The sequence below is a fragment of the Tachysurus vachellii genome, chromosome 10, assembly GCF_030014155.1.
Source record: "Tachysurus vachellii isolate PV-2020 chromosome 10, HZAU_Pvac_v1, whole genome shotgun sequence".
NCBI classification, from domain to species: domain Eukaryota; kingdom Metazoa; phylum Chordata; class Actinopteri; order Siluriformes; family Bagridae; genus Tachysurus; species Tachysurus vachellii.
The window spans coordinates 3,002,130-3,028,124 of NC_083469.1; the positions used below are offsets into that span (position 1 = coordinate 3,002,130).

The window sequence follows — 25,995 nt, forward strand, 5'->3', positions numbered from 1 at the left end:
TAAGGTAAGAAGTAGGACGTGTTAATATAGGATCAGCTTTCCAGCGATGGAGAGAACTGAAGGAGCAGGAAGTTGGTCACATATTCACAGATTGGAGTTTCCTGAGTCAATAACTCCTGAGCTAAACGCTGTTACTACACAAATAACACCTCTTTTCTATCGTAGTAATGTAGAGACGCAGCTACAACCGTGTTTTGTGTAGTAACAGCGTTTAGCTCAGGAGTTATTGACTCGGGAAACTCCAATCTGTGAATATGTGACCAACTTTACTTAAGACACCGAGGTGCTTTTTTCCTTCTCGATAGGTGAGTAACGTTGGTTTTGCTTTGTTACACAGAACTAATATATGTCTTTGTCCTTTACATGATTATGCTTGTGTGTCATTTTTGCTTGTTTGTTTATCTGCAATCGTATTGTTCTTCACTTCAGCTATGATAAAGACACATTTCTTTCCGCTAGTTGCCTGGGTTACATATGTATGTATGGGCGGAGCTATCAATACAGGGGTGGGACCCATTTGGGTTAGGGGTGTATTTGTTTTGGTGATTTCAAATGTCAACATTGGCTTTCAAACATCGGAGACCCCACCTTTAATGGATGTTTGTGGGCGTGGCTAAATCGGAATGCGCTCTTAACACATGTGGTAATTCCATGGATATCTACTACAATTCTTTTTACCTTGGTGATAGTTTGTGAATTTGTGCAGATGTGGTGTGACTTAACCTTCAAACTGCTAATTCCTAATTAATTAGGATAGAATTATTCAGTGAAGTGCTTTTTAAATGAACGATCTCCTTGTCGATCGGTGAAAACAGAACCCAACTTACCGAACACGGAAGAAGGTTTAAAAGAAAGCCGAGCAGCACCGCAGCTTGTGCTTTTAGAGGACAAACTTCCCACTTTTCAGACGTCAACAGTATTGAAGCCACAAAGACTTTTAATGAAATGTAAATAAGAAGCAGCCTAAATAAAACCGTCTCAGGTTTATACAAACTTTCTGTTTCGAGTGAGAATAAAAGACGTGCGAATCTGATCGTGATGCTCTTTCTTTCCGCTGCAGCACTGAAATGAAAAAAATTATTAATAATAACAATAAAGTTTTCTGTTTGTGTTCTTGTGTCTGACAGAGTTGTGTATCAGTGCATATATTGTACGTCTCTCCTAACATTATTAGGGTTATTCATTATTCATTTAACTTTTCAGGTGATATACATTTAATTCCATTTCAAGACAAATGTTCACGTAAAATCAGTGTCTCGGCGGTTCGGTCCATATCCATATCGAGTACAATGAATAAATAGATGACAAATAAACATTGTAAATAAACAAATAAACATTCTATATAATCTTTCTCGTTTTTTTTTTTCCATTTCTCCTGCAAAAAATGTAAAACAATATAACATCCAATATAGAATTCTCAGCTTTTTCTTATTTTCTGTACTTAACTAATTAAAATCAAGTAAAAATAAATAAATAAATAACCTAAAACACTGTTTTTCTTCACGGAAAGTTCATTAGCAGGGGTGTAAAAGATGTGAGGAATTGAACAAGAAAACTGCAGGAAAATAATGGCACCATTGCGATAAACGATCTTGACCGATATGTCTGCCATCTGGCCAAATCTGTGTTGAAATATTCTCAGCTGTTATCATCTACAAATTTCGCAAATTAGACAAATTGCAAGACCATACCATGAGAAGGAAAGTACAACTGCATGACAACTTCTGAGAAATGGTAAATTATCCATAATTGATGCTCCTTCTTTAGTTATAATAAAGACAATTAATGGGTAAATTCAGACAATAAATCACTTTCATTTTGTTTTTCAGTTTCAATTTCAAAACTGAAGCAATATTAGCATTTTAGCATTAGCGTTAGCAATATGCAGCATTCAAGCCGTCAAATATCCAGCGGTGAAAAGCGATGTAAAATACAGTATGAGAGTTTAAAATCCATCCATATTCATTTAATAAGACTCTGTGTCAGTGTCTTGCTTTATTCAAGATGACCTTTTTTGTGTTGCCAGATTCCTCTTGCTCACACCCACTTCATTCCATTCCTCTTAGCGTGCGTCGCGCTACCCAGCTTGGCGAGCGACGCTTAAGATGCTTGTCTTGATTTGTTCTCAGTTTTCCTTCATGCTTTTGTTATTGTTGTGGTTCGTTCAGGGTTACATCTGTAAAACTTTCTATTCTATTGCTTTTCCATAATCACACTTTCTGTTCCTGGTCTTTTTGTGTTCTTGTTACATGTTGTTTTAAATCTCTGGCACTAATATCTCAAAAAATGATATCAAAGTTGACTAAATTATGTTATTCTGACACCAAACATAACAAAGTCATAAAGCCAAAGTCATTCAATCCTATAAAATGTTACTAAACATCTGTTACTCAACACATACGGTATGGTATGTTACGTTGAACAATGCCGCTTTTATGGCACGTGACATTGATTGGAATAAGCATTCATAATGTTTAGCGTTATGTAGGTTTATGCCAGCCTTCATGAAGAACTTATAAAGTGTCACAAAAGCTTCTGAAAGAAACCTTACTGAGATCATAGTGTTTAAAAAGATTTCTCTGACATCTAAACACTAATTATTTAGTACCGCGTGATAAAGCGGAACTAAAATGCTGTACAGAAACACGCTCACTAAACTGGATCCAGAAAGGGTGCCTTTTCATGTTCTTTGTTTCCTCCTTTCTTTTTATTACAGGAAAAAGAACGTCCTTAAAGGATCCGGAAAGGGTCACACCAGACCTGTGTTTCAATACAGCTGATAGCACGCGCTCATTAACTTCCCGTCTCTTAATTGCCCTTCAATTACCAGCATCACCTTAGATGAGGCATTGGAGGGACTGAGTCAGCAGGGTTGCCAGGTTTGTAGTTTTACAGCAATCCGATTTGCTGTTTAATCTTTTCTGTATGTTAATTGGGAGTTTTTAGCGCAGAGGCTAACACCCAGACACCATAGCATTTTCTGGATGTAGACTGGGTCAGCACTGAATAACCACTGGACTAAATTTGGGTTTTTTATTAATAAACAATGGGTAGTTTGAGATTAGTACAAAAAGGCTTGTGGTCCGTGTTAGGTCTGAACAATGTTTAAGCTGGTTTTTAATTGGTAATTGGATTGGATTTGGTAATTTTCGCTAGTACTGAATAGCCTTTGGACTGGATTTAGATTTTTTCTAAATGGCAATTAGACTGGTTTTGCGTTAGTTCTAAATAGCAGCTTATCTGGTTTTAAGTTTGTTCTAAATGACAATTAGACTGGTTTTAAATTTGTTCTGAATGGTGATTGGACTGGTTTTGGGTTAGTTCTGGATGTGAGCTGAGCTTGTTTTGCTTTTTTTCTGAATGGCTATTGGACTGGTTTTGGGTTTGTTCTGAATGGCAGTTGGACTGGTTTTGGGTTTGTTCTGGATGTGAGCTGAGCTAGTTTTGCTTTTTTTCTGAATGGCTATTGGACTGGTTTTGGGTTTGTTCTGAATGGCAGTTGGACTGGTTTTGGGTTAGTTCTGGATGTGAGCTGAGCTAGTTTTGCTTTTTTTCTGAATGGCAATTGGACTGGTTTTGGGTTTGTTCTAAATGGCAGTTGGACTGGTTTTGGGTTTGTTCTAAATGGCAGTTGGACTGGTTTTGGGTTTGTTCTGAATGGCTATTGGACTGGTTTTGGGTTTGTTCTGAATGGCAGTTGAACTGGTTTTGGGTTTGTTCTGAATGGCAGTTGGACTGGTTTTGGGTTTGTTCTGAATGGCTATTGGACTGGTTTTGGGTTTGTTCTGAATGGCAGTTGGACTGGTTTTGGGTTTGTTCTGAATGGCAGTTGGACTGGTTTTGGGTTTGTTCTGAATGGCAGTTGGACTGGTTTTGGGTTTGTTCTAAATGGCAGTTGGACTGGTTTTGGGTTTGTTCTGAATGGTGATTATACTGATTTTGTGTTTGTTCTGAATGGCAGTCGGACTGGATTGAGGTTTGTTCTGAATGATATTTGGATTAGTTTTGGGTTTATTCTGAGAGGCCATTGGACTTGATATAAATTTGTTCTAAATGGCTGAGTTTGGGTTGGTGCTGGGTTTGTAGTAACTGGAAAGCCACTGCAGAAATAATTTTTATTCAGATGTAAAAATATAGCCAATAAGAAGTATATATGTGTAGACAAACCACTGCCTTCCATCTGCATGTATCTTTACTATACATAGCAAGCTACTTAGTTAGCAAGCCAATGAACCTCTGTACATAACTGTTTTATATCTACTACAGTCTCCTGCTCATAAGCAATGGGCATTTCTGAGTCAGAAAGGAAAGTAAATTAGAGCGTGTGGCAGTAATGAAACAGGGCCCATACTTCAAAATGCTTGAGGGCATGTTCTTCCAAATGACTGTCAGAAGAACAGTTCTGCCTCAGAGCATTTTAACATCCTGAACGTGAGGTATAAAAAGCAACATGTGGCAAAGAAGCAACAAAGAGCCTCATATCAGTGTAATGACCTTATGACTACTGATTATTATGATTTTTTTTGCAATTCCTGATTTTACTGAGTTACAGAAGTCTGTACTGATGGCTGAATCATACAACAAAATCATTTGACATCACCACAATATTTACTAAACATTAGCTAACATGACAGTGAACCTGAATTTGTTTTACCTACAAAATAGGTAAGATAAAGTAGTTTAACTTATGTACCTTAAGCCCTATTCGGACGGGATTAGTTTTACGTGGGGACGTGGGGGTAAAGTAATTATTACCAGAACTTCTCTGTGATTTTAGTCCCGTCCGAATGTGCCATCTCGGTAATCATTACGGACAATGTCAGTAAAGATTATGGCGACTTTTACCTTCTGTAAAAAGGTCCGGAAAAATGACCTCAGGTAATACTAATCCCGTCCGAATAGACCCGCAGTTTTTGGCGCGTTTTGCAAGCATGGAGGCGCCATGTTGTCTGTTTGCGCACGTGATAACAGGAAGCAACGTCATACGCACATGACGACAAGGAGGTTACTGTGGTGCGTAAAGCGAGTTACCCCTCCCACTTCTGCTAGTTTTACTGAGATGTCTTGTCCCGTGCGAATTGGCCAATTTATATTACAGACGTCCTGAGGTAAAATTGCATTACTCCACGTCCCCATGTAAAACTAATCCCGTCCAAATAGGGCTTTAGGCATCTAACCTTCTAATATATTGAGCTAGGCCCTTAGGGAAAAGTAAAGCTAACTTTGTAGTAGCTTAACTAACCAAAGATTTTCTTTATCCAACCAATTTAACATTAGCTAACTAGTTGGCAATCTAACTTTGCTTAGTATTGCATATCCAAACCTCAAAAGCCCTGTTAAAGCTGTAAAACTATTATATCATGCAATCAAACTAGCTAGGCTAATCAGTACATCAAGCCAAAAAAAGGGAAATAAACAGAATGTGGTGATGTCACTGGATGAAGTCTGTGATTTGCTGTCACTTAGCAAAATCAGGAAGTGAAATCTTATTAGCTCTAGATTTGATATCATGAGTGTGGGAAACAAAACACAAACTTACCGAAAACTTTGCCTGCTCCACCTTGGCAAGCTAAAGACAAAAGTTCCTGAGATGTTAGAGTGAGTCCAAAAATATTTATTATGTTTATGAAGACCAACGTAGAGATTTCACAAATTTACCATGGTACAGCACTTAAAGTAACCAATACAATCGGAAATGGCATTAAAATCGGTATTGAAATAACCACACGTTAATGAACACAGGCTAATTTGTGTGTAAATCTGTTAACTATTTAAAGCAAAGCAGGTACACAAGTTATTTGCTCAAAATAAAATGCGTATTGACATTTTTATCATCAATAACTAACATCCATTCGTTCGCTTCCAGTCACTTGGCTCCTGACAAAGTGTTTTATTGATTAGCCGCTGATCATTTGTGCGACCGCTGAGTTTGTTGTTTCTCCCACAACTAGAAGGTCCACACCAAAATATCTTGACATTTTCTTTATCACCTTCCTGCTTACATGTTTGTGTGGTTGATAGGTGCTAGCGGAAACTACAGCCAGCCAAGCGTAGCCATAAAAGGCAATGCATCCCTGTGACGTTCTGTCAGAGCTCTGCTTTAGGTCACACTGAAGTAATTCTCAAACACGACAGCTTTTCTCAGCTTCAGTTCAGTGCTTATTCAGCAGTCACGCTAACCGAGCATCACTAAACGATTCACATCATTCACATCACGTCGTTGTATTTTCTCGAGAGTTCTTGTGTAGTTATCGGTTCTAGTTCATTGAAATCAGTTCGCCACAGTCAAAAGTACCCATAAAAGGTTTAAAATGAACCTCGAAGATTCGTTAAAGGTTCTTTAAGAGCTCATTGAGTAATCCTCTAAAAAGGGTTCTACCTGGAACTCTTGCTAAATAGAGTTCTTCATATTGGGTTCCAAGATTGTATTTGGGATAACATTGAATCTTTAGTTAAAGGGGTTTCTTTAGTGTTCTTTAAATTATTATATAAGTTCTAGCTTTACCTTTACATTGAACATTTTGGACTGGAAAAAACACTTGTTTCAGGGTTTTAAAAATATAACTTCCAGAAATAGTTCTTCAAAGATTTATTTAATAATTATGAGTTCTTAGCTTGGGGGCACGGTGGCTTAGCGGTTAGCACGTTCGCCTCACACCTCCAGGGTTGGGGGTTCGCTTCCTGCCTCCGCCTTGTGTGTGTGGAGTTTGCATGTTCTCCCCGTGCCTCGGGGGTTTCCTCAGGGTACTCCGGTTTCCTCCCCCGGTCCAAAGACATGCATGGTAGGTTGATTGGCATCTCTGGAAAATTGTCCGTAGTGTGTGATTGCGTGAGTGAATGAGAGTGTGTGTGTGTGCCCTGCGATGGGTTGGCACTCCGTCCAGGGTGTATCCTGCCTTGATGCCCGATGACGCCTGAGATAGGCACAGGCTCCCCGTGACCCGAGGTAGTTCGGATAAGCGGTAGAAAATGAGTGAGTGAGTGAGTGAGTTCTTAGCTTCAGAAAAATTCTTCCACTGGATTCTTTTTGCACAGCTCATCACAGTACCAGGGTTTGAGGTATATAACCTGTAAGGGACATCTGAAGAACCAATGAAATAAAGGTTTCTAAATAGAATTTTACAGAGTCTCAGAGGGATAAAGAACTCTTCTTACAAGTGTTCCACTTGGAACGTTTGAGAAGGATAAACTGTTATAGAGTTCTAATGGTTCTGTGAGAAAAACAGAGATCTCGTAACAGGATATCAGTACACTCTTCAAAAAAAGGCTTTCTCAAGGGTTCTCCTGCTGGTTATTTGGAACGCTTTCTAAGAAGGAAACATGGTAAAATGTTCTAAGGACAGCCCACTTGACCCTGCCTGGATAAAAGTATACTCTTAATAAAAAGGCTTTTTCGTGTGTGTTCCTTCAATAATTATTTGTTCTTGCTGTAGAAAACAACAGCAAGGACTTGTAAACAGAACCTTTAAGGATTCTGTCAGATGGACAACTAAAGAACCCTCAATGGTCCTGTTTAAGGATAACTGGAAAAGAAAAAAGGGTTCCCTGAGGGTTTTAAAGGTTTTTTGCATACATAATATATTTTTAGCTTCCAAAAAAAGGGTTCTTCATCTACCCTTTAAGGAACAAGTCAAGAAGCAGTGTGGTGGTTGGATAAATAAGAGAAGAACACATGGCTTAGGCATTCTAAACGTTCTAACGTACTGTAATGGTATCCTGAGTACACACTTGGAATGTTTCTGATCATTGAACTTTTGAGATCCTAACTTTTGGGGATAAAAAGGTTCTTTTGATGTTTATTTTTTTTCAGCTTTAGAAATAAGGTTCTAATAGGCAACTTTTCTGAAAGGGAACCTCATGCTCATCCTTATCCCGCCAGACTGACATGAGAAGAACTGTTAAGCAAAAATAAACTCTAAACTCTAACTCATCCCAAAACAAGGGATTTAACTCTCCTGCTATGTTCTACATGTTACCTTTGAGGCTTATTAGTTAACTTAAGGGTTTGTACCTTAAGGGTTTGTACCTTAAGGGTTTGTACCTTTCTGAAAAGGGTTCTTTCTGAAAGGAAAACACTAAGTTGTGTAATTAAAAAGCTTAGTGCAAGTTACAAAATAAGGTTTGTGCTTTGTGATCTGAAAAACCAAACAGATGTGTAACCCTGTAAATAACACGCATTAGTCTGTCCGTTGTGCTCTCTCACTCTCTCTTTCACTCTCTCTCTCGCTCCCTCTCTCTCTCTCTCACACACACTCTTTCACTCTCTCTCTCACACACTCTTTTACTCTCTCTCTCCCTCACTCTTTCACTCTCTCTCTCTCTCTCTCTCACTCTCACTCTCTCTCACACTCTCTCCCTCACACAGTCTTTCACTCTCTCACTCTCGCACACTCTTTCACTCTCGTTCTCTCTCACTGTCTCTCACTCTCTCGCTCTCACTCACTCTTTCACTCTCTCTCACTCTTTCACTCTTGTTCTCTCACTCACTCTTTCTCTCTCTCTGTCTCCTATTATGTGACAACAATCCTTAGTCTGTGCGTTTCTTCACCCCACCGTAAAATATTCAGTAGTTGAGCAAATCTCAGGTGACATAAGAAATCCTTAACCTCTGAACAGGAAATGAAATCACTTGTCTTTCTGTCACACACTCACGCAAACTCCACACAGTCCTGTGGGCTTTAATTACACACCACAGAACACAGTGACAAACACAAGTGCTACCTGATCTGCGCAACAGATTCGAGTTAACGCTCTGGGTTGCCTCCACTGACAGAACTGACACTGAATACACACACACACACACACACAGATGCAGAAGACAATCTGACTTCAGTTCAATCACATGCATATTTAATATCTCTGCTCCCTGAGGAGTGCCGAGTGTTTTCAGAGTGTTGTGTTCTACGCTGTACAGTTTTTCCCCCATCGTACATTGACAATGTCTAATTGTTGACATTTTGAAGATATCTGTGAGAAGATGGAAAGTATGATGATGATTATTATTATTTTTATCATTATTATTATTCATGGAAGGAGTCTGCAGTGTCAGCACTTTACCATCGTTTCTGGATCGTCTGCAGAATGAGTTCCTGTTCTCACTTACGTTACAGCAGATATAAACAGTCACTCCATCACTGTATTCTCTCTTGAAGTGTTTATGTATAAAAGAACACATAGACTTTCATGATAATGAGAAACTTTAAAACAATAAAAGTGTAAGAAAACTTCCTGGCTGTTCGAAATAAAAAAGATTCACCATGGCAGCAATGCTGCATCTTTTCTTTTATATATTAGTAAGTGATAATATCCTGAGAATAGTCAAATTCATCTACCATTTCTTTTTATAAGATTACAATAAAACAAATATAAAATTGTTAACCATGTTTAAGGCATTTCACACACAAAATATTGTTAACACTAACCCGAGGGTTATCCCTAACTCTAATCTTTACTCTAACCCTAATCCTAACCCCTACTCAAACCCTAACCCTAAGCCTAGCCCTAATCCTAACCTCTACTCAGACTCTAATCCTAACCCTAATCCTAAGCCTAGCCCTAATCCTAACCCCTACTCAGACTCTAATCCTAACCCTAATCCTAAACCTAGCCCTAATCCTAACCCCTACTCAAACGCTAATCCTAACCCTAGCCCTAATCCTAACCCCTACTCAAACGCTAATCCTAACCCTAAATGCTAAACCCAACCCCATAACCTTACCCAAATTCCTAACTGTTGACCTCTATCCCCAAACTCCACCCACCCAATCTAGCCACTAACCCCATCCCCCCATCCCAGGCCCTAAACTCAACCCCTAATTTAGACCCTAACCATAACCGGTAACCCTCAACCGCTGATGGTGGATCCTTATAGCTTGACTCTGATCTCTATATAGAAACATAATCTACAAAACAAACAGCAACAAAAACAAAACTAGAAATAATAATTACGAATAATCAAAAAGAAGAAGAAAATTGTTTTGAGTGTTTTATCTTTCACAGCTTTCTCATCTTTTTTGCTTTTAAGTTTGTCCTGTAGTCCACCAGCTGTTCCTTCGTCCATATTCGACTCCTGCTAATGTTTCAGCATGACGTATTTCCCCGTCGCTACGCTGCACACAATTGGGTGTCTGTTTCTAGGTCATTTAATAATCATAGATTTGGTTTAATTGTAATCTTATGAAATAGTTAGAAATAGTTATATTTAGTTATATTTGAGGTATGAAATTGACTAAGATGTCATTTTTTGCAGTTTTGTAAAAAAAAAAATAAATAAATAAAAATCTGTTCATTATTGTAGACGATGAAAATATTCACCACACTAGTGTAAGTTGTTACTATAGAAACGAAACTAACATTATTAAAACAAACATATCGTCTTCATTTGTCCTGCTGGTCTGTTATCTCTTTTAACACACACACACACACACCCACACACACACACACACACACACGCACACACGTTCAGGATTCATTGATTGTAAATCGTCCGCCTCTTTGAAGTCTTGTGGAACGTTTCCACCATTTTAAGCTCTACGCATCGCCTCCGCTTCAAAAGATCCTCGGATCTGATGCGTCTGATTGATCTTTTCTATTATAGGATGCTTTTGTGAGCATGTGTGATGAGAGCTTGCTATAAATTCTTAGGATTACACACGTCACACAGGAGATACCAGACACGGAGTAATTTCCTGCAGTTAAAGCCTGGTGGACTGAGTACACAGGAAAAAAAAATTGTCTGGGATTAGTTTATCAGCAGAATCGGGTGAAAAAATAGTTTCACTTAGTTTCTTGCAGGTTGTTTTATTTGCTAGCTTAAATGTTTGTGTCACATGATCACGTGATACAGCTGGAACCTAGCTCAGTTTGGTGAGAACCAAATTTCCAGCAACAATTTGAAAATACAATAAAACAACAATCATAATGGGGGGCATAGTGGCATAGTGGTTAGCACGTTCGCCTCACACCTCCAGGGTTGGGGGTTCGAATCCCGCCTCCGCCTTGTGTGTGTGGGGTTTGCATGTTCTCCCTGTGCCTCGGGGGTTTCCTCCGGGTACTCCGGTTTCCTCCCCCGGTCCAAAGACATACATGGTAGGTTGATTGGCATCTCTGGAAAATTGTCCATAGTGTGTGATTGCGTGAGTGAATGAGAGTGTGTGTGTGTGCCCTGAGATGGGTTGGCACTCCGTCCAGGGTGTATCCTGCCTTGATGCCCGATGACGCCTGAGATAGGCACAGGTTCCCCGTGACCCGAGGTAGTTCGGATAAGCGTAGAAGATGAATGAATGAATGAATGAATGAATGAACAATCACAATGTATACTTGTGAAAGTATTTATTTTTCAATGTGAAGCAACATCTGTATAGAAAGTCATCAGAGAAAGATCAGACCTGTAATCAGGTCTGTAATCAGGTCTGTAACGTCCTCAGAGAAGGACGAAGAACAGCACGGGGACCGATCCAAAGGAGGAGCTAACCCTGTGACCATTTAATCCTGTCTCAATGAAGGAAATGTCTTCGTTTGTAAAACATTAAATGGTCTTTAACTGAGTCAGGATTCTGTTGTTCTTTCAGTGTCTTTTAAACATGTGTTTTTCCTTCTGTTGATAATCTTACACTAAATTTTAGTGCTGAGGATAAATCTGAGCTGCTTTTTAGATGAACAAACACTCAGACCGTCTCAGAGAGCAGAAATGGGTTTGATATCAACATTTACTCTGAAGATACAAACATCTGTGTGGGAAATAAAAGAACCGTTTTTGTTTTTCTGGATCTTTTCTATGAATCTATCACCTCTAGTATTGTAGAGAAAAACAGAAATAGTGATGAAACTACAAATTCCTGAGTGTCTACTTTCATATGAGCTTCATATTAACATCACTGTGGAGCAGAGATGGGGGACTCGAGTCATATGACTTGACTCGAGTCAGACTTAAGTCGCAAATCTGAGACTTGCTTGACAAATATTAAAAAAAGACTCGACTTGACTTTGACTTGAGACTTACTTGTGACTTGCACATGTATGACTTACTCCCACCTCTGCTGTGGAGTGAGACATGAGGAAGACGTTCAATCGTCAATATGAACACAACAAAACTAGTGTCTGGGAAAAAGAGTTGGTCTGAGATTCTTTGCTCAGTCTTTAGCTCATTTATTTCTCGGTTGCATTATTAACAGTGCTGAACCAGTGACTAGCATCTACAGCTGACTGGAGACCAGTTTCCGTGTTTCTAGACAATGGCATGTTACAGATTTCTGGCCACGCCCACGTTTGTTTCTTCGACTTTGGATTCGGCCCACAAAACGTAACAGCAGCCATGCTTTCTTTAGTAAGATTGCTCTTCCCCTCACATGCATGGAAAACTAGACGATGGCTCGTCAAATCTATCTAGGCCAGTTTGAATTTCCTCTTAAAGAAGAGAAAACCTTCAGCACCAATAAGCCATTAATCTTCACGCTCAGGATTATAAATAAAACGTAAACCTTTATTCAGTTCGATCCATCTCTTCAGTTATTTGGGCTTTCATGCTTTTACTTTACATTTATTAATCATCTTTTCTTCCATCCTTCCTGCTCTGTCACTCTCTCTCTCTCTGAGGAGGAGGAGTACGAGGAGGAGGATTGATGGTTATTGTGCCAAGCCATAAATACTCCTCTTTCTTCCTTCCTTCATCACTTCCTGTCTGGTCTGGAGGTCTGTTCAGACTCACAGCAGATCAATAACGACACCCACTGCCTTTGTTTCTAGCCTAGCTTTAGAACCTGATTAATCTGATTAGCATCGTGTGAACATCTCGAAAGGACGCAGGACCTAGATACAGATCGTTGACTAAGAGGAAGTGAAGGCAAAATTGCACAGACTAACTGACTAACACAACGACTAGCTGCCTCTGTTGGGGGTATGTCAGCTAGTCTGGAAAAATCCAGCACCAGATTCTAGGCATATGGCTTCACAGTTCATTTTTCTTCTGATTCTACCATTTTAATGTAGCTTGGGAAAAGGAGGCTGGTGTCAATCTATCTGTCAATCTTTGCTCTACGATTCTGCAGAGAATACACAGCTGTTCCACCAACGCTAGACTGCAATTATTTCAGTGTAAAAGTCATTCATTCATTTTCTACCGCTTATCCGAACTACCTCGGGTCACGGGGAGCCTGTGCCTATCTCAGGCGTCATCGGGCATCAAGGCAGGATACACCCTGGACGGAGTGCCAACCCATCACAGGGCACACACACACACTCTCATTCACTCACACAATCACACACTACAGACAATTTTCCAGAGATGCCAATCAACCTACCATGCATGTCTTTGGACCGGGGGAGGAAACCGGAGTACCCGGAGGAAACCCCCGAGGCACGGGGAGAACATGCAAACTCCACACACACAAGGCGGAGGCGGGAATCGAACCCCCAACCCTGGAGGTGTGAGGTGAACGTGCTAACCACTAAGCCACCGTGCCCCCAGTTTAAAAGTCGTATTAGATAAAATAGATACGATTCATACGATTCATCTCCGCTTCATCTCATTCGTTTTGGTTCTGCCTGAAGCTGCACAGGTTTTGGCGAGATATATTTGCTTGGTATTCTGCAGCATGCGATCATGTACTGTATTCCTACATGAAACTGAATTGTCCATCTTTGGCTGCTCTGATTCAGGTTCATCGTTGCCTTATCACTTGCAGTTGGTGTAAATGCTGTGCATGGTGGTGTCCAAGGGAATTATACTGAGGATGTGGAAGCCTGCTTCTTCCCCATGTTTTCAGAGATGGCTTGAGGAGACGGTGTCTGTCTTACATCTTGAGAAAATATGGTTTATCGAAGCAAAGGCTCTTAAAAAATGTCCAGTCTGGACTCCGTTCCTCCAGCATTTACATGACGGGAATTTCAACATTTTGACTTACTGTATGTGCCATATTATGATTTTTATGTTGACTTTATGATCCTTTTTGTGATTAGTCTTTCTCCTTTCTACGTCCCTCTTCTGTGTCACACGTCATCCCACTCGTTGTACATGTGTGTGTTGTACATGTGTAAACCGATAATGTCTTCATCATCAGCTTAAACACACGTGCAGGTCACTTTACTTAGGACCCAAGTACGAGTCGCTTTCACGTTCACAGGAATCAGGGCACAGCACCGCCGTGTGCTTCCTGGTCCACGTGACCGCTTTCACATTAAGGACTTTTCCCGCGAACGCAGCTCTGTTAAACCGTGTGAAAGATAATCTCCATGTGATCATTTTTAGATTATCTGCCTACAGAATAAAGCTTAAAATAAGCACAAATATCTACAAACAGACTTCATAATCTTAGATATGTATCAAATAAAGAGGAATATTTCATAGATAAATGTGTTTGTGTTACATCACATCCTTAAGCAGTGTACAATCATACACGTGTACTGATGTGTTTTCACGTGTGAAACATCTACTATAAAAAGCCCAGGAAGCTGGAAGATTTATTATTAGATGTGTCAGTGTTAAATAAGGGCAGTTTGATGCGTATCTCTTTTCCTCTGCATTTCTATAGTTTTCCTTTTCATTTTCTTCTTATTGTTTCTAATTGTTCTATTATTGCTTGTTTTAGTGTTTTAGTGTGTATTATTGTATTTTTTAATTCTATTTTGCTTTTTATTATTATCTCCTGTCTTAATATCATTTTTTATTTTTCTGTGTATTTTTTATTAACACTTTTTTATTGTACAGCACTTTGGTCAGTCCTGTGGCTGTTTTAAAGTGATGATGATGATGATGAGTTTGATGCGTCTTCGCTGTTTTTTGTCAGAATTTAACAGCACTAACGAAACAGATTAAACAGGACATAACAATATAATACATCATAAAACATGTTTTAAATCGTTTTTTTTTTTCAACCGTAGAGTAAAAAAAAGACAAATTAATGAAAAAAATGTCAATACGTTTAGAATGTGACAATTTCATCTAAAAACACTTAGGCCCTGATGTCTGATCTTAATAGAAGATAGAAGAATTTGTTTTGTCACATCTACATTACAGTTAGGGATGCACCGATACCACTTTTTCTCTTCCGATACCGATTCCGATACCAGAGTTTGCCAGTATCGGCCGATACCGATCCGATACCTGTGTTCTTTTCTACCTTTAAAACTAAAAAGAACTAAAAAACAACTCGCTTAGTTATTAAGATTTATTTGTTTCTGGCAAAGATATATCTACAAATATTATCTACAAATGATAAATGAAAACACAAGAAACCTTAAAAAAGTATTAATGCAGTAACAAACAGTACTGTGTAAAGTACATTTAATTATTTTCTAAAGAAAAGGCAATATTTTAAAGTGAAGCTTAAATTAGAGCTCTTGAAACACAACACAAACTGTATTAAACAGTAAACCTTACACCCAAATGAGCGACATGTTTAACGCGCTGAGGTAAATGGAAAGGGTTCCTGCTAAACTTGTCTGTCTGTCGCAGGCGGTTGTGCAACATATTTCCTATAAAATGTATTATATTTATTTTCATTAATGTAATTTAATATATAAATGTATTTTTCTTATAAGTTTAAGCAAGAGTCTATGATGTTTGCTGTTCATTAATAAACCACCACGTGCATGGGCGTCGGAAGTAAATAAAAAGTGGGCGTGTCCTGTCCCACACACATATAATGGTTCCGACGTCCATGGATTTCAGGAAGCAGGAGCGTGGTCAATGCTGTAGGTAAAACACGGAATGGAGTTTAATTTATTAGGGAATTCCTCAAGCAGAATGGATTTGAATGTCGGCGCTCTGAAAAGTAATAAAAAAAGACATATGCGCTGAATAGAGACGGTAAAAGTGGGTGGGTCCAATTTTATTGGTCTTAAAAAGTGGGTGGGTCCTGTCCCACCCGCATATAACGGTTCCGACGTCCATGACCACGGGTATCCGTTTGGATCGGTCACGCACCACCGAAACCCGATCCACTCAAAATGCTTCGATCGGCGTCGATACCGATCCAAAATATCGGATCAGTGCATCCCTAGTTATAGCACAGTGAAATTCTTTCTTCACATATCCCACTTTTAAAGGTTGGGGTCAGAGCTCAGGTTCAGACATGATACAGCACGAATGGAGCAGACAGGGTTAAGGGCCTTGCTTTGGGGCCCAACAGTGGCAGTGCTGCTGCTTGAACACCGATCCTCTGATCAACAACCCAGAGCCTTGACTGCTTGAGCCACCACTGTCTAACCCACTTCTGTGCACCGGGCTGCTGTAAGGGCATCTGGAGCTACATTGGTGTGACTCATCACCTCACTTTAATTATCTCTAAATTGCAGCTGTTTAAAAAAAAACACACTTCAATAAGCCTGAGCCATGTTCATTTATTAAAAGTGATGTTTTCTTCTATAGATACTGTATACCATATAGAAATATTTCAGTTCTGTACCTACAGGACATAAAGTTCTCGTTACAGAATGAAACACAAGCCACAAGTCTTCAGGATGTCTTCCTTCACGGTCCCTTGTCAGCCGAGACCAAATGGCGACGCCCACACAGACAATCGCCGGGGAAACAAACAAATTGTTTGGCTTCGATTAATGACGGTCATAAATTTAATAACCATAAAGTGTAACCATGTAATAAAAAAAAAATAAACAATTTAAGCACTTTAGGAGACTGTAAAAGAGGACAACGGTGTCGAGTGTCCGTAGCAGCGCTCCATGTGTACAGAATGTACTGATTCACTACCTACAGAGCTGATTGAGACACAGCCGTTCACTTGGTGAGCATGTCTTAATAGTTAGCATAGCATAGCACAGTTTAATAAAAAATCATCCGTATTCTAAACCCCAGACACACACTCTATATTCGTTTCGACAAAATTGACGGGTTTTAATTTATTCTTGCTACATTTTAATAAGAGAGAATTTCCTAAGCACGTCTTTGCATATCACAACAACCAGAACATCTAAAAAAAGCCTAAAAAATATTTACCTGTTACCATGGTAACGTTTTCCCCCACATACCTGACACCGACAACGAAAAAGGTTTGCCTCGTATCACCTTTACAACACACTCTCATCTCGACACGTTATTTTTTTTTCAGTTTCTTTTCTACTCTGTGTTATATAATTATATAACTGGAGTAATTACACACGCTGTCTGAAGTCACTGCGTTTTACTTTTCCGAGACTGTTTTTGTGATCCGAGCTTGACACGAATTTGAGAACAATCCGCACTCACAAAAACCTATTTCCATTTGTTTCCTCCTCGTGCTTCGCACATGACATGAACTCCTCTGATTGAACAGACTAATTAAAGAGCTTTATTCAGGATTTTTTTTAAAAATCAGGACTAAACTTTTAGTAAGATTTTTACAACAATTCTAGAAGGATATTTCCCTGTGTGATTATAAACTGAACAGAATCCTGTGTTTGTGTGGTCAGAGATTTCACACCGCTCCTACTACTACTGCCCCCGGGGTTAACACTGAATCCTGGCTCTTCAGAATCTGCCCTTGTGTCACACTGTACATTCCTAAACCCTGCTGTAACCTTCTTCTCATTTGCATATTCACGCATCAACAACCCTGATTGGATAAATCCGGCGTGCGACCGCTTTAAATAACGTCTCGTCTCACGCTTTCACGTCAGTGAGGAAAAAAGTTTGTCTCTGTGCTTCTGCACCCGAGCAGCTTCTGTTATCTTTCACAGCTTTCTCATCTTTTTTGCTCTGTTTAACTTTGTCCTGTAGTCCACCAGACGTTCCTTCGTCCGTATCCGACTTCCTCTAATGTTTCAGCGTGACGTATTTCCCCCTCTCTACACCGCGCACTTCTGTGATGTTCAGCGTTTTGTCTCCTGACTCTATCTACAGAGTCGTTTTGTGTTAAGTGTCTCTACGTCCTGGTTTTCACCTGATACGAGGCACAGAGGCGCCGTTCAGGTTCTGATAGGGTTTCTGTTGCTAAGCGACCAGCCCTAACATTCTAACAGAGTGTGGTTTCACACTGTACACGTTCAACACCGCCGTGTGGAGTTAACACTGTAAACTGACTCTGATTAATAACCCCAAGGGTAAAGACCTGCTTCATGACCTCACTACTACATTACACTTCTGAACCCTTCCTCTACCCCGGGGGTAAAAGCCCTTATATGTTTATGCAGTATTGTTGTTACAAATCTTATTAGCATAGCACAGTTTAAGCACAAATCAGACTTGATTTGTTTGCTTGCTGTTTATTATCTCTGTGGTTTATTTATGAATTGGCTTTCGTCACATCTGCGTGCCCTCTTCCTCTCACGCTCCATTTCGATTCACTGCATTTGCAATGGCTCTGCATCCGACCCTTTTAACAGCCTGAGCTCATTTACCCATCTGTCAAATATTACCCTGCTTATACACCCACACACACACACACACACTCTACATTGAATACATTGCTTCTCTGGTACGTCATCTATATTTTATTGCTGTTTTTTCTCCCTTGATTCAGTTCATCTACACATGTATGAACCCGACAGTCACGCTCGAACCTGCACCAGAATCTGAACGCAAACAAACTCTCAAGCCCTTCACATTGGTTGAGGAAGTGATCTGAACTGACCGAACAGGAGAACAGGTTTCTGCTCATGCTAATAAATCATGATGACTACAGCTAAAAAGAAAGCTGTAATGAGTGCAAGGAGCAGAACACTGGAGCATAATCAGACACTCTCTGACCAATCAGAGGACAGTTTACTGACACGTGACTTTCATTAACATGTTTTGATACTCTTTGAAGTTTTGAAAGGAAACTGAGCCACGTTGTGAAGTCTACTGTTTCAGAACAAATCTCTTTTTCTCCTCCTTTCTCTCTCTAACTCGCTCCCTCTCTCTCTATCACTCTTTATCTCTCTCCCTCACTCTCTCTGTCTGGCTCTCTCCCTCCCTGTTTTTCTCTCTTCCTCTATCTCTCATTCTCTCTCTTTTTTACTTACAGGTGGACATCTGCTCTGAGCTTTTATCTATCCATATTAATATCCTGAGCTCATAAATAAGGGATCTCTTTCACCCATTCATTACCCTACACACACACACACACACACGCACACACAGGAACACATCTTTGCAGGTGAACCTCAAGGAATATTGAGAGTGCTGTGAGTAAAAAAAACATTTTGGACATTACGGAAGAAACACACAGACTGAGGATTTTCATTGTGTAATAGGGGAGACAGAGAGAGAGAGAGAGAGAGAGAGAGAGAGAGAGGGAATTTAATACAGAGACATCGCTGGCCATCTGACTACAAACTACAAAAGACGCAACACTTGGTTACTTAGGGTTCTGTATAGAACCCTGGGGTTCTCTATTTTGCCAACAGAACCCAAAATTTTCCCAAAATTGAGGTGGACTGTAGATCCCTAGGAGAGCGATGAAGTGTCTTAGTTTTTATTTATAATTGATAGAATGCGCATGGTGAAGTGGGTGCCATTACTTTTGATGTTTCCTTTCTATGTAGATAAAGCTATGAGATTTGTTTTCAAGTGACTATAATTATGAAATATTTCACTAAAATGAGGAAACAGGGGAGGACAGTCATAGCTAGAATTAGATAATTTAGCTAGTAGTTAAAATTGTTAGCTAGCTAGCTAGAAATATATTATATAGCTAGCTTTTAATAGTAGCTAGTGCTAAATTGTTTAGATAGCAGTTAATGTAGTTAGCTAGCTGAAAGTAGATAACTTAGCTAGCAGGAGGTAATTTAGCTAGCAGTTAATGCCTGTTAGCTTCCCAATAGGCAATAGATAACGTAACTAGCGGTTAATGCTAGTCAGATAACAAGGCTGTAATAGATAGCTAGCAGTTAATGACATCTAGCCAAAGAGCACCAGAACTGATCACCTGCATAGTGTTTAGGAATTCATGCTAATAAATCCCTGACATTCAGGCTTCAAATGTTCTCACACAACTTCACCATGACCTGCTATACAGTACAATCAAACACCTCCCTCAGGCTCCGCCCACACCTTTATATTTCTATATTTTGGCACTGAAATTGTTTTGAACTAGAAAAGTGTTTGTGCTCTTTTGTGAACCAGTGTAAACTGGTTTATTCCTGTTCTGGTTTTGTATGCTTGTTGTGTACTAGGACTCGGGTTGTTACTTTGTGATCTCGAAACCTCATAACATTCGTTCGTCTGGAGCTCTATACAACCTTGTTTTTTTCTGTCAGTAGGGCGGCGCTTTTATGTAACGTCCCCTGTGGTCTAACTGGACAGATTCCAAACAAACTGGGTGTAAATGTAGAACGTTTGCACAGCGACTGCAGACGACCGCCTGCTATGTCGGACAGGCAGCGCGACTGAGCCCCACTGACCCTCTTTATAGAAGTTTCCAGAAAGTACTATGTTATCGAGACAGAACCAAAGCACACAGATCACCTAAGGTTCGACACAGACAACAAACACATGCTGTGCTACTGTGTGAGTGTGTGTGTGTGCATGCTAAATCAAAATCAGTCCATAAAATGATTCTGTAGTAACATTTACATTAATACACACAACATTATCTGTATTTATTTCTATTTAGCTGGCTAGCTAAGGAAAGAGAGCTATTAGAAGAGATACCAACTAGAAAACTTTAATATTGCATAATTTAAGCTAGTGGACGACTTTTGTAGCAAACTAGCTAGCTAATATTTTGTGAAGAATGGTGGTGAAATGGTTGCTAGCATTTTTGATACACTTGTGTCATTGTTCTAACGCTTGTGTCATTGTTCTAATTAGGTAAACATCACTTAGCTTTGATTAGTACATCCAATTCCCCGAAGCTTAGCATTAAAAAGGTATTTTTTTAAAAACAATATTATAAATTATGTTAGCATACAAACCACACGGTCTTACCTACAATCATATGGTTGCAGACATCGCAGAAGTGCGGTTTCTTGAAGGTGTGCTCCAGGAAGGTGTGAGCCGTGGGGTCAGGTGGACGTGGTGCACGTGACGGCGAGCAGATGGTCAGGGGAAGTCCAGATGGCGTTATGGGAGGTGGAGTCAGGGGTGGGAGGTAACAGGACTCGAGCGGAGCCGACACAGACACGCCGATGGTACTTAGCTGCCCCGTGCTGCTGCTGTTGCTAACCTCAGGACACGGATGATGGAAGAAGTTGTCGGCACTTTTGCTGCGGAGGCTTTTGGTCCTGAAGGAAAGTGAGCGCTTCAGCTTCTGTAGCTAAAAGAGAAACAAGGGGGAAAATACGTGATACGTTTTTGGAGTATTATGTGAAAAAGTTCCACTTCCTGAGCTAATGTCTTCAGATCGGTAGCTATCATGTGGTTTGATCTGCTAGCATGTAGTTTGTTCAGTTAGCATGTAGTTTGATGAGCTTACATATGGATTGATCAGCTAGCATGTGGTTTAATCAGCTAGCATGTAGTTTGATGAGCTAACATGTGGATTGATCAGCTAACATGTGGTTTAATCAGGTAGCATGTAGTTTGATCAGCTAGCATGTGGTTTGATCAGCTAGCATGGGGTTTGATGAGCGAACATGTGGTTTGGTCAGCTAGCATGTAGTTTGATGAGCTAGCATGTGGTTTGATCAGCTGGCATGTAGTTAGATGAACTATCATGTTTTTAGCTAAGCTAGCATGTGAATTAATCAGTTAGAATGTAGCTTGATGAGCTAGCATGTGGTTTTGATCAGCTAATATGTGGTTTGATCAGCTAGTGTGTAGTCTGATGAGCTAACATGTAGCTTGTACCGTTAATATGTGGTTTGATCAGCTAGTACGTCATTTGATGAGCTAGTACATAGTATTACAAGCTAGCACATAGTTTGATGAGCTAGTGCGTAGTATAACAAGCTAGTATGTAGTTTGATGAGCTAACGTGTTTGATCAGCTAGCACATAGTATAATGAGCTGCATGTAGTATAATGAGCTAGTACATAGTATAATGCGCATGTGTTTGGATTATCAAAATTATTTACATAAACTTATGAGCCTGGATAAAAAACATCAGGGAACCTGCTACACAAGCCGTATTGGTCCAGTTGCTGAATTACCACCATTTGTTTTACACAGTAAACATTAGCTGTATGTAATCCAGAACATGCAAGCAACCAGGAGTCACAACTCTTACTATCCTGCTACACATGTGAGTAAAATGAACCAGATCAACCCAAAGGTGGCGCTATAGCATACTGTATCTCATGAGCCACCAGTCCTACAAATAAAATTCGACCAGTCCTACAAATAGAATTCCTATTCTATGGAATGTCCTCAAAAATCCCCTTAAAAATCATTTGGTTCCCACCTCTATTTCAAGCTAGATCACATAATTCACTATATGTTCTTCTGGCAAACTCATTTTGTCCTCCTTTTACAAAAATGCGTGAGACTCAGTATTTATGCAAAACACATTTTGTTAACAACATGGCCGCCGCCTGTCAATCAATCCAAACGAAGTGAAGCTGATTTACTAAAAATTTCTTGATTTCGTTTGGATTCATAAGTCTTGGAAGACATGTTTAGTACGAGGTTCTGCATGATGTACAGGATTACTTCAGAAAAATGGCTGCCTCCAGCCAATCAGGTTTCAGCAGGAATTTCAGACAGTTATTACTATCACATGTAGGGTTGCAACGGGGCGGAAAGTTTCCGGTAAATTTCCGGAAACTTTCCACGGGAAGTTAATCTGGGGAATTTTGGAAATATTCCAAATTGGAAACTTTACAGGAATTTATGGAAATTTACGGAAATTTATGGGAATTTACAAGAATTTATGGGAATTATTTGGAAATATAGGGAAATTTATATAAACTATAGCACATACAAACATAAACATTTTGTTGGGTCATAAGCAGACGTGCATGCAAGGTAATACACATTTTAAAAATGACGTCTTGACTGATTTAATTGTAAGTAGATTTTTAATTGATTCTTTCATTGAGTAACACAAAAGCATAATAAACATTATTATTCTTGTAATAAACATAATAAACTTCATAATTGTAATAAACATTATTTTATAGATTTTTTTTATTTCAGGGGGGGAGTGAGTGTGTGAGGGAGGGTCATCAAATTTATCTGTGCATGTGGTAACACTCCTAATTTACTGCTTATTAAGAGTTAGTAATGTAGTTATTAAGTTTAGATATTGGGTACAATTAAGAATGTAGAATAAGGTAATGCAGAATAAGACATTAATATGTGAGTAATAAGTACTAATAAATAGCCAATATTCTATTAATATTCATGCTAATAAGCAATTAGTTAAGTTGAAAACCTAAAATAAAGTGTTACTGTGCATGTTACGGAAGAATGCAAGTACATGCAGGGGGTTTGACCTCAATGGCCCTCCAGTAAGCAGTGTGCTGTGTGCAAGTGACCGAGGAATGCAGGGTACAAATTCAACTTAAATTGCATTAAATCTTGTCGTTTTAAACAAAATTATGCTGCAATTTTTTTTTAACTACATTTAAGTTTCTTGTTATAGGCAACTCTGCATTTTTTTAAATTCCCAGTTTATTTCCATATATTCCCATTAATTCCCATATATTCCTGTTAATTCCCATGGAAAGTTTCCAGCCTTGAAAATTCCCGGAATTTTGCAACCCTAATCACATGAAAGGTAAAGTACAGTGGTACCCCACTTACCGACCTTAATCCGTTCCTTAAAACCGGTCGAAATGCGAAAGGGTCGAAGATCGAATGTAATTATCCCATAAGAAATAATGGATACCCAATTAATCCGTTCCCGACCTCCACCGATACCCAATAATTAACGTTTTTTGCCCCGTTTTTAGCAGTATTAATACTAAATAATACATAAAATAATACAGGTACATAAATAATATTGTACACTTTAAACAAAGTATTGTATATACAATATACACGCACTAAATTGTTATATTGACCGCTAAATAACACTAATATTGTTCACAAACAGAAGTTTAATTTATGATAGATGCTCTCTCCTCGAAGGCTGAGGCGAGTCTGGGAAGATCCTTCCCCTCGCGCCATGTGGGTCGAGGTCGATAAGCGGGGATTTGGTTGTTCAGCGGGCACAAATTTCGGTCAAAAAACTGTTCTCTAAGCGAAAAGGTCGATGTTCGAGCCGGTCGATAATTACATTTATATTTACGTTTTCTGAAAAATAAAACTCTATTCTTGCTGTCAGATCTCCGAAGACGACTCTCACTTGCTGCTGTTCCCAGAACAAATTTATCGAATGGCCCACTTCACCCAGCTAACGGATTCATCCTGCTGAAACCGAAGCTCTGTCCGGTTCGTATCCAGACTTCCTCATCACAGCATAATGGAGGACCAACGTGGGTCCCACTTGCTCTGGAGTTATTAATGTAGCGCAGAGAAGGAAACAGGACGGCGAGAGATCGAGAGAGAAGACAGGTTATCATCTGTCTCTCCTGATACATAACCTCTTTATGAGCTGCACATTAACCAGGACATAAATCTCTCGTTTAAATTAGACGACAAAGCCCAGCAGGATTCTCGTTAGGCTAAAAAAGATCTCCCCTACGTTGTTAACCCTGGACGATTTAAGAGAGATTAGGAAACAGAAAATTAGGGGCAAAAATTAAAATGAACGTGGACACAGGCAGATGGATTAGTCTGATCCATGGCTGCTAACTTTTGAGTTCAGCTTAGAGTGAGATTTTGGGGCGGGGCTTTGGTTATGGGGGAGGGGCTTATGGAGGGGTGTGGCTTGGTGTGGAAAAAATACAAACACAAAATCCTTGCATTAGCAGAAGTGTATCAAGTATATACTGATTGTCAAAGTATTTGGTATTTGTACAGAATTTCTTGCGAGATTTACATTACATTTAATTTTCACAAACATTTTACAGAAATAGGATTAACATGTGATTAACATGTTCACAGATTAACATGTGATTAACATGTTCACAGATTAACATGTGATTAACATGTTCACAGATTAACATGTGATTAACATGTTCACAGATTAACATGTGCTCTAGCCTTAATCATTGATTGGGATGTCGTTGACTTGACATTCTGTTCTTAGAAAACAACAATTAACATTAACTACTAGGAATGTCCAGATATTTGTCATCTGGAAATGCTTTTGTACTGTTTTTTATGATAAAGTTATGTAAAATAACTGCTCAGTGCTGCAAAACAAACAACTCTGCTGATGCTAACTTAATTCTATATAAACTATATAACAGCATTGGCCTATTAGTTACTAGCCTAAACTGGACTTAAGTAAAGTTGGTCACATACTGTATTCACAGATTGGAGTTTCCCGAGTCAATAACTCCTGAGCTAAACGCTGTTACTACACAAATAACACCTCTTTTCTCCTTGGTGGACAAAATACACAAGTCTCTATGTGCAGACGACTGAGAGACAGATTCCAAGGGACCGTCTGCAAAGTGCAAAACCCGAAAAGCGAATACTAAAAAACAGTCAATAACTTCACTGTAATACACTGTACTGTCACCAGCTCACACACATCACTGTAATACACTGTACTGTCACCAGCTCACACATCACTGTAATACACTGTACTGTCACCAGCTCACACATCACTGTAATACACTGTACTGTCACCAGCTCACACACATCACTGTAATACACTGTACTGTCACCAGCTCACACATCACTGTAATACACTGTACTGTCACCAGCTCACACATCACTGTAATACACTGTACTGTCACCAGCTCACACATCACTGTAATACACTGTACTGTCACCAGCTCACACATCACTGTAATACACTGTACTGTCACCAGCTCACACATCACTGTAATACACTGTACTGTCACCAGCTCACACATCACTGTAATACACTGTACTGTCACCAGCTCACACATCACTGATATGCCACTGTACTGTCACCAGCTCACACACCACTGTAATACACTGTACTGTCACCAGCTCACACACATCACTGTAATACACTGTACTGTCACCAGCTCACACATCACTGTAATACACTGTACTGTCACCAGCTCACACATCACTGTAATACACTGTACTGTCACCAGCTCACACACACCACTGTA

The 25,995-nt window shown here is 39.5% G+C and overlaps 1 protein-coding gene across 1 annotated transcript in view; it reads right to left on the minus strand.

Annotated features, from left to right (window-relative positions):
- stac (SH3 and cysteine rich domain) overlaps positions 1–25,995 on the minus strand; it is a 70,357-nt gene that overhangs the window by 25,714 nt on the left and 18,648 nt on the right. The window contains exon 2 of the mRNA XM_060879593.1: positions 20,843–21,170. Coding sequence (XP_060735576.1) covers positions 20,843–21,170 — 328 coding nt within the window. The remainder of the gene's footprint in view (positions 1–20,842; positions 21,171–25,995) is intronic.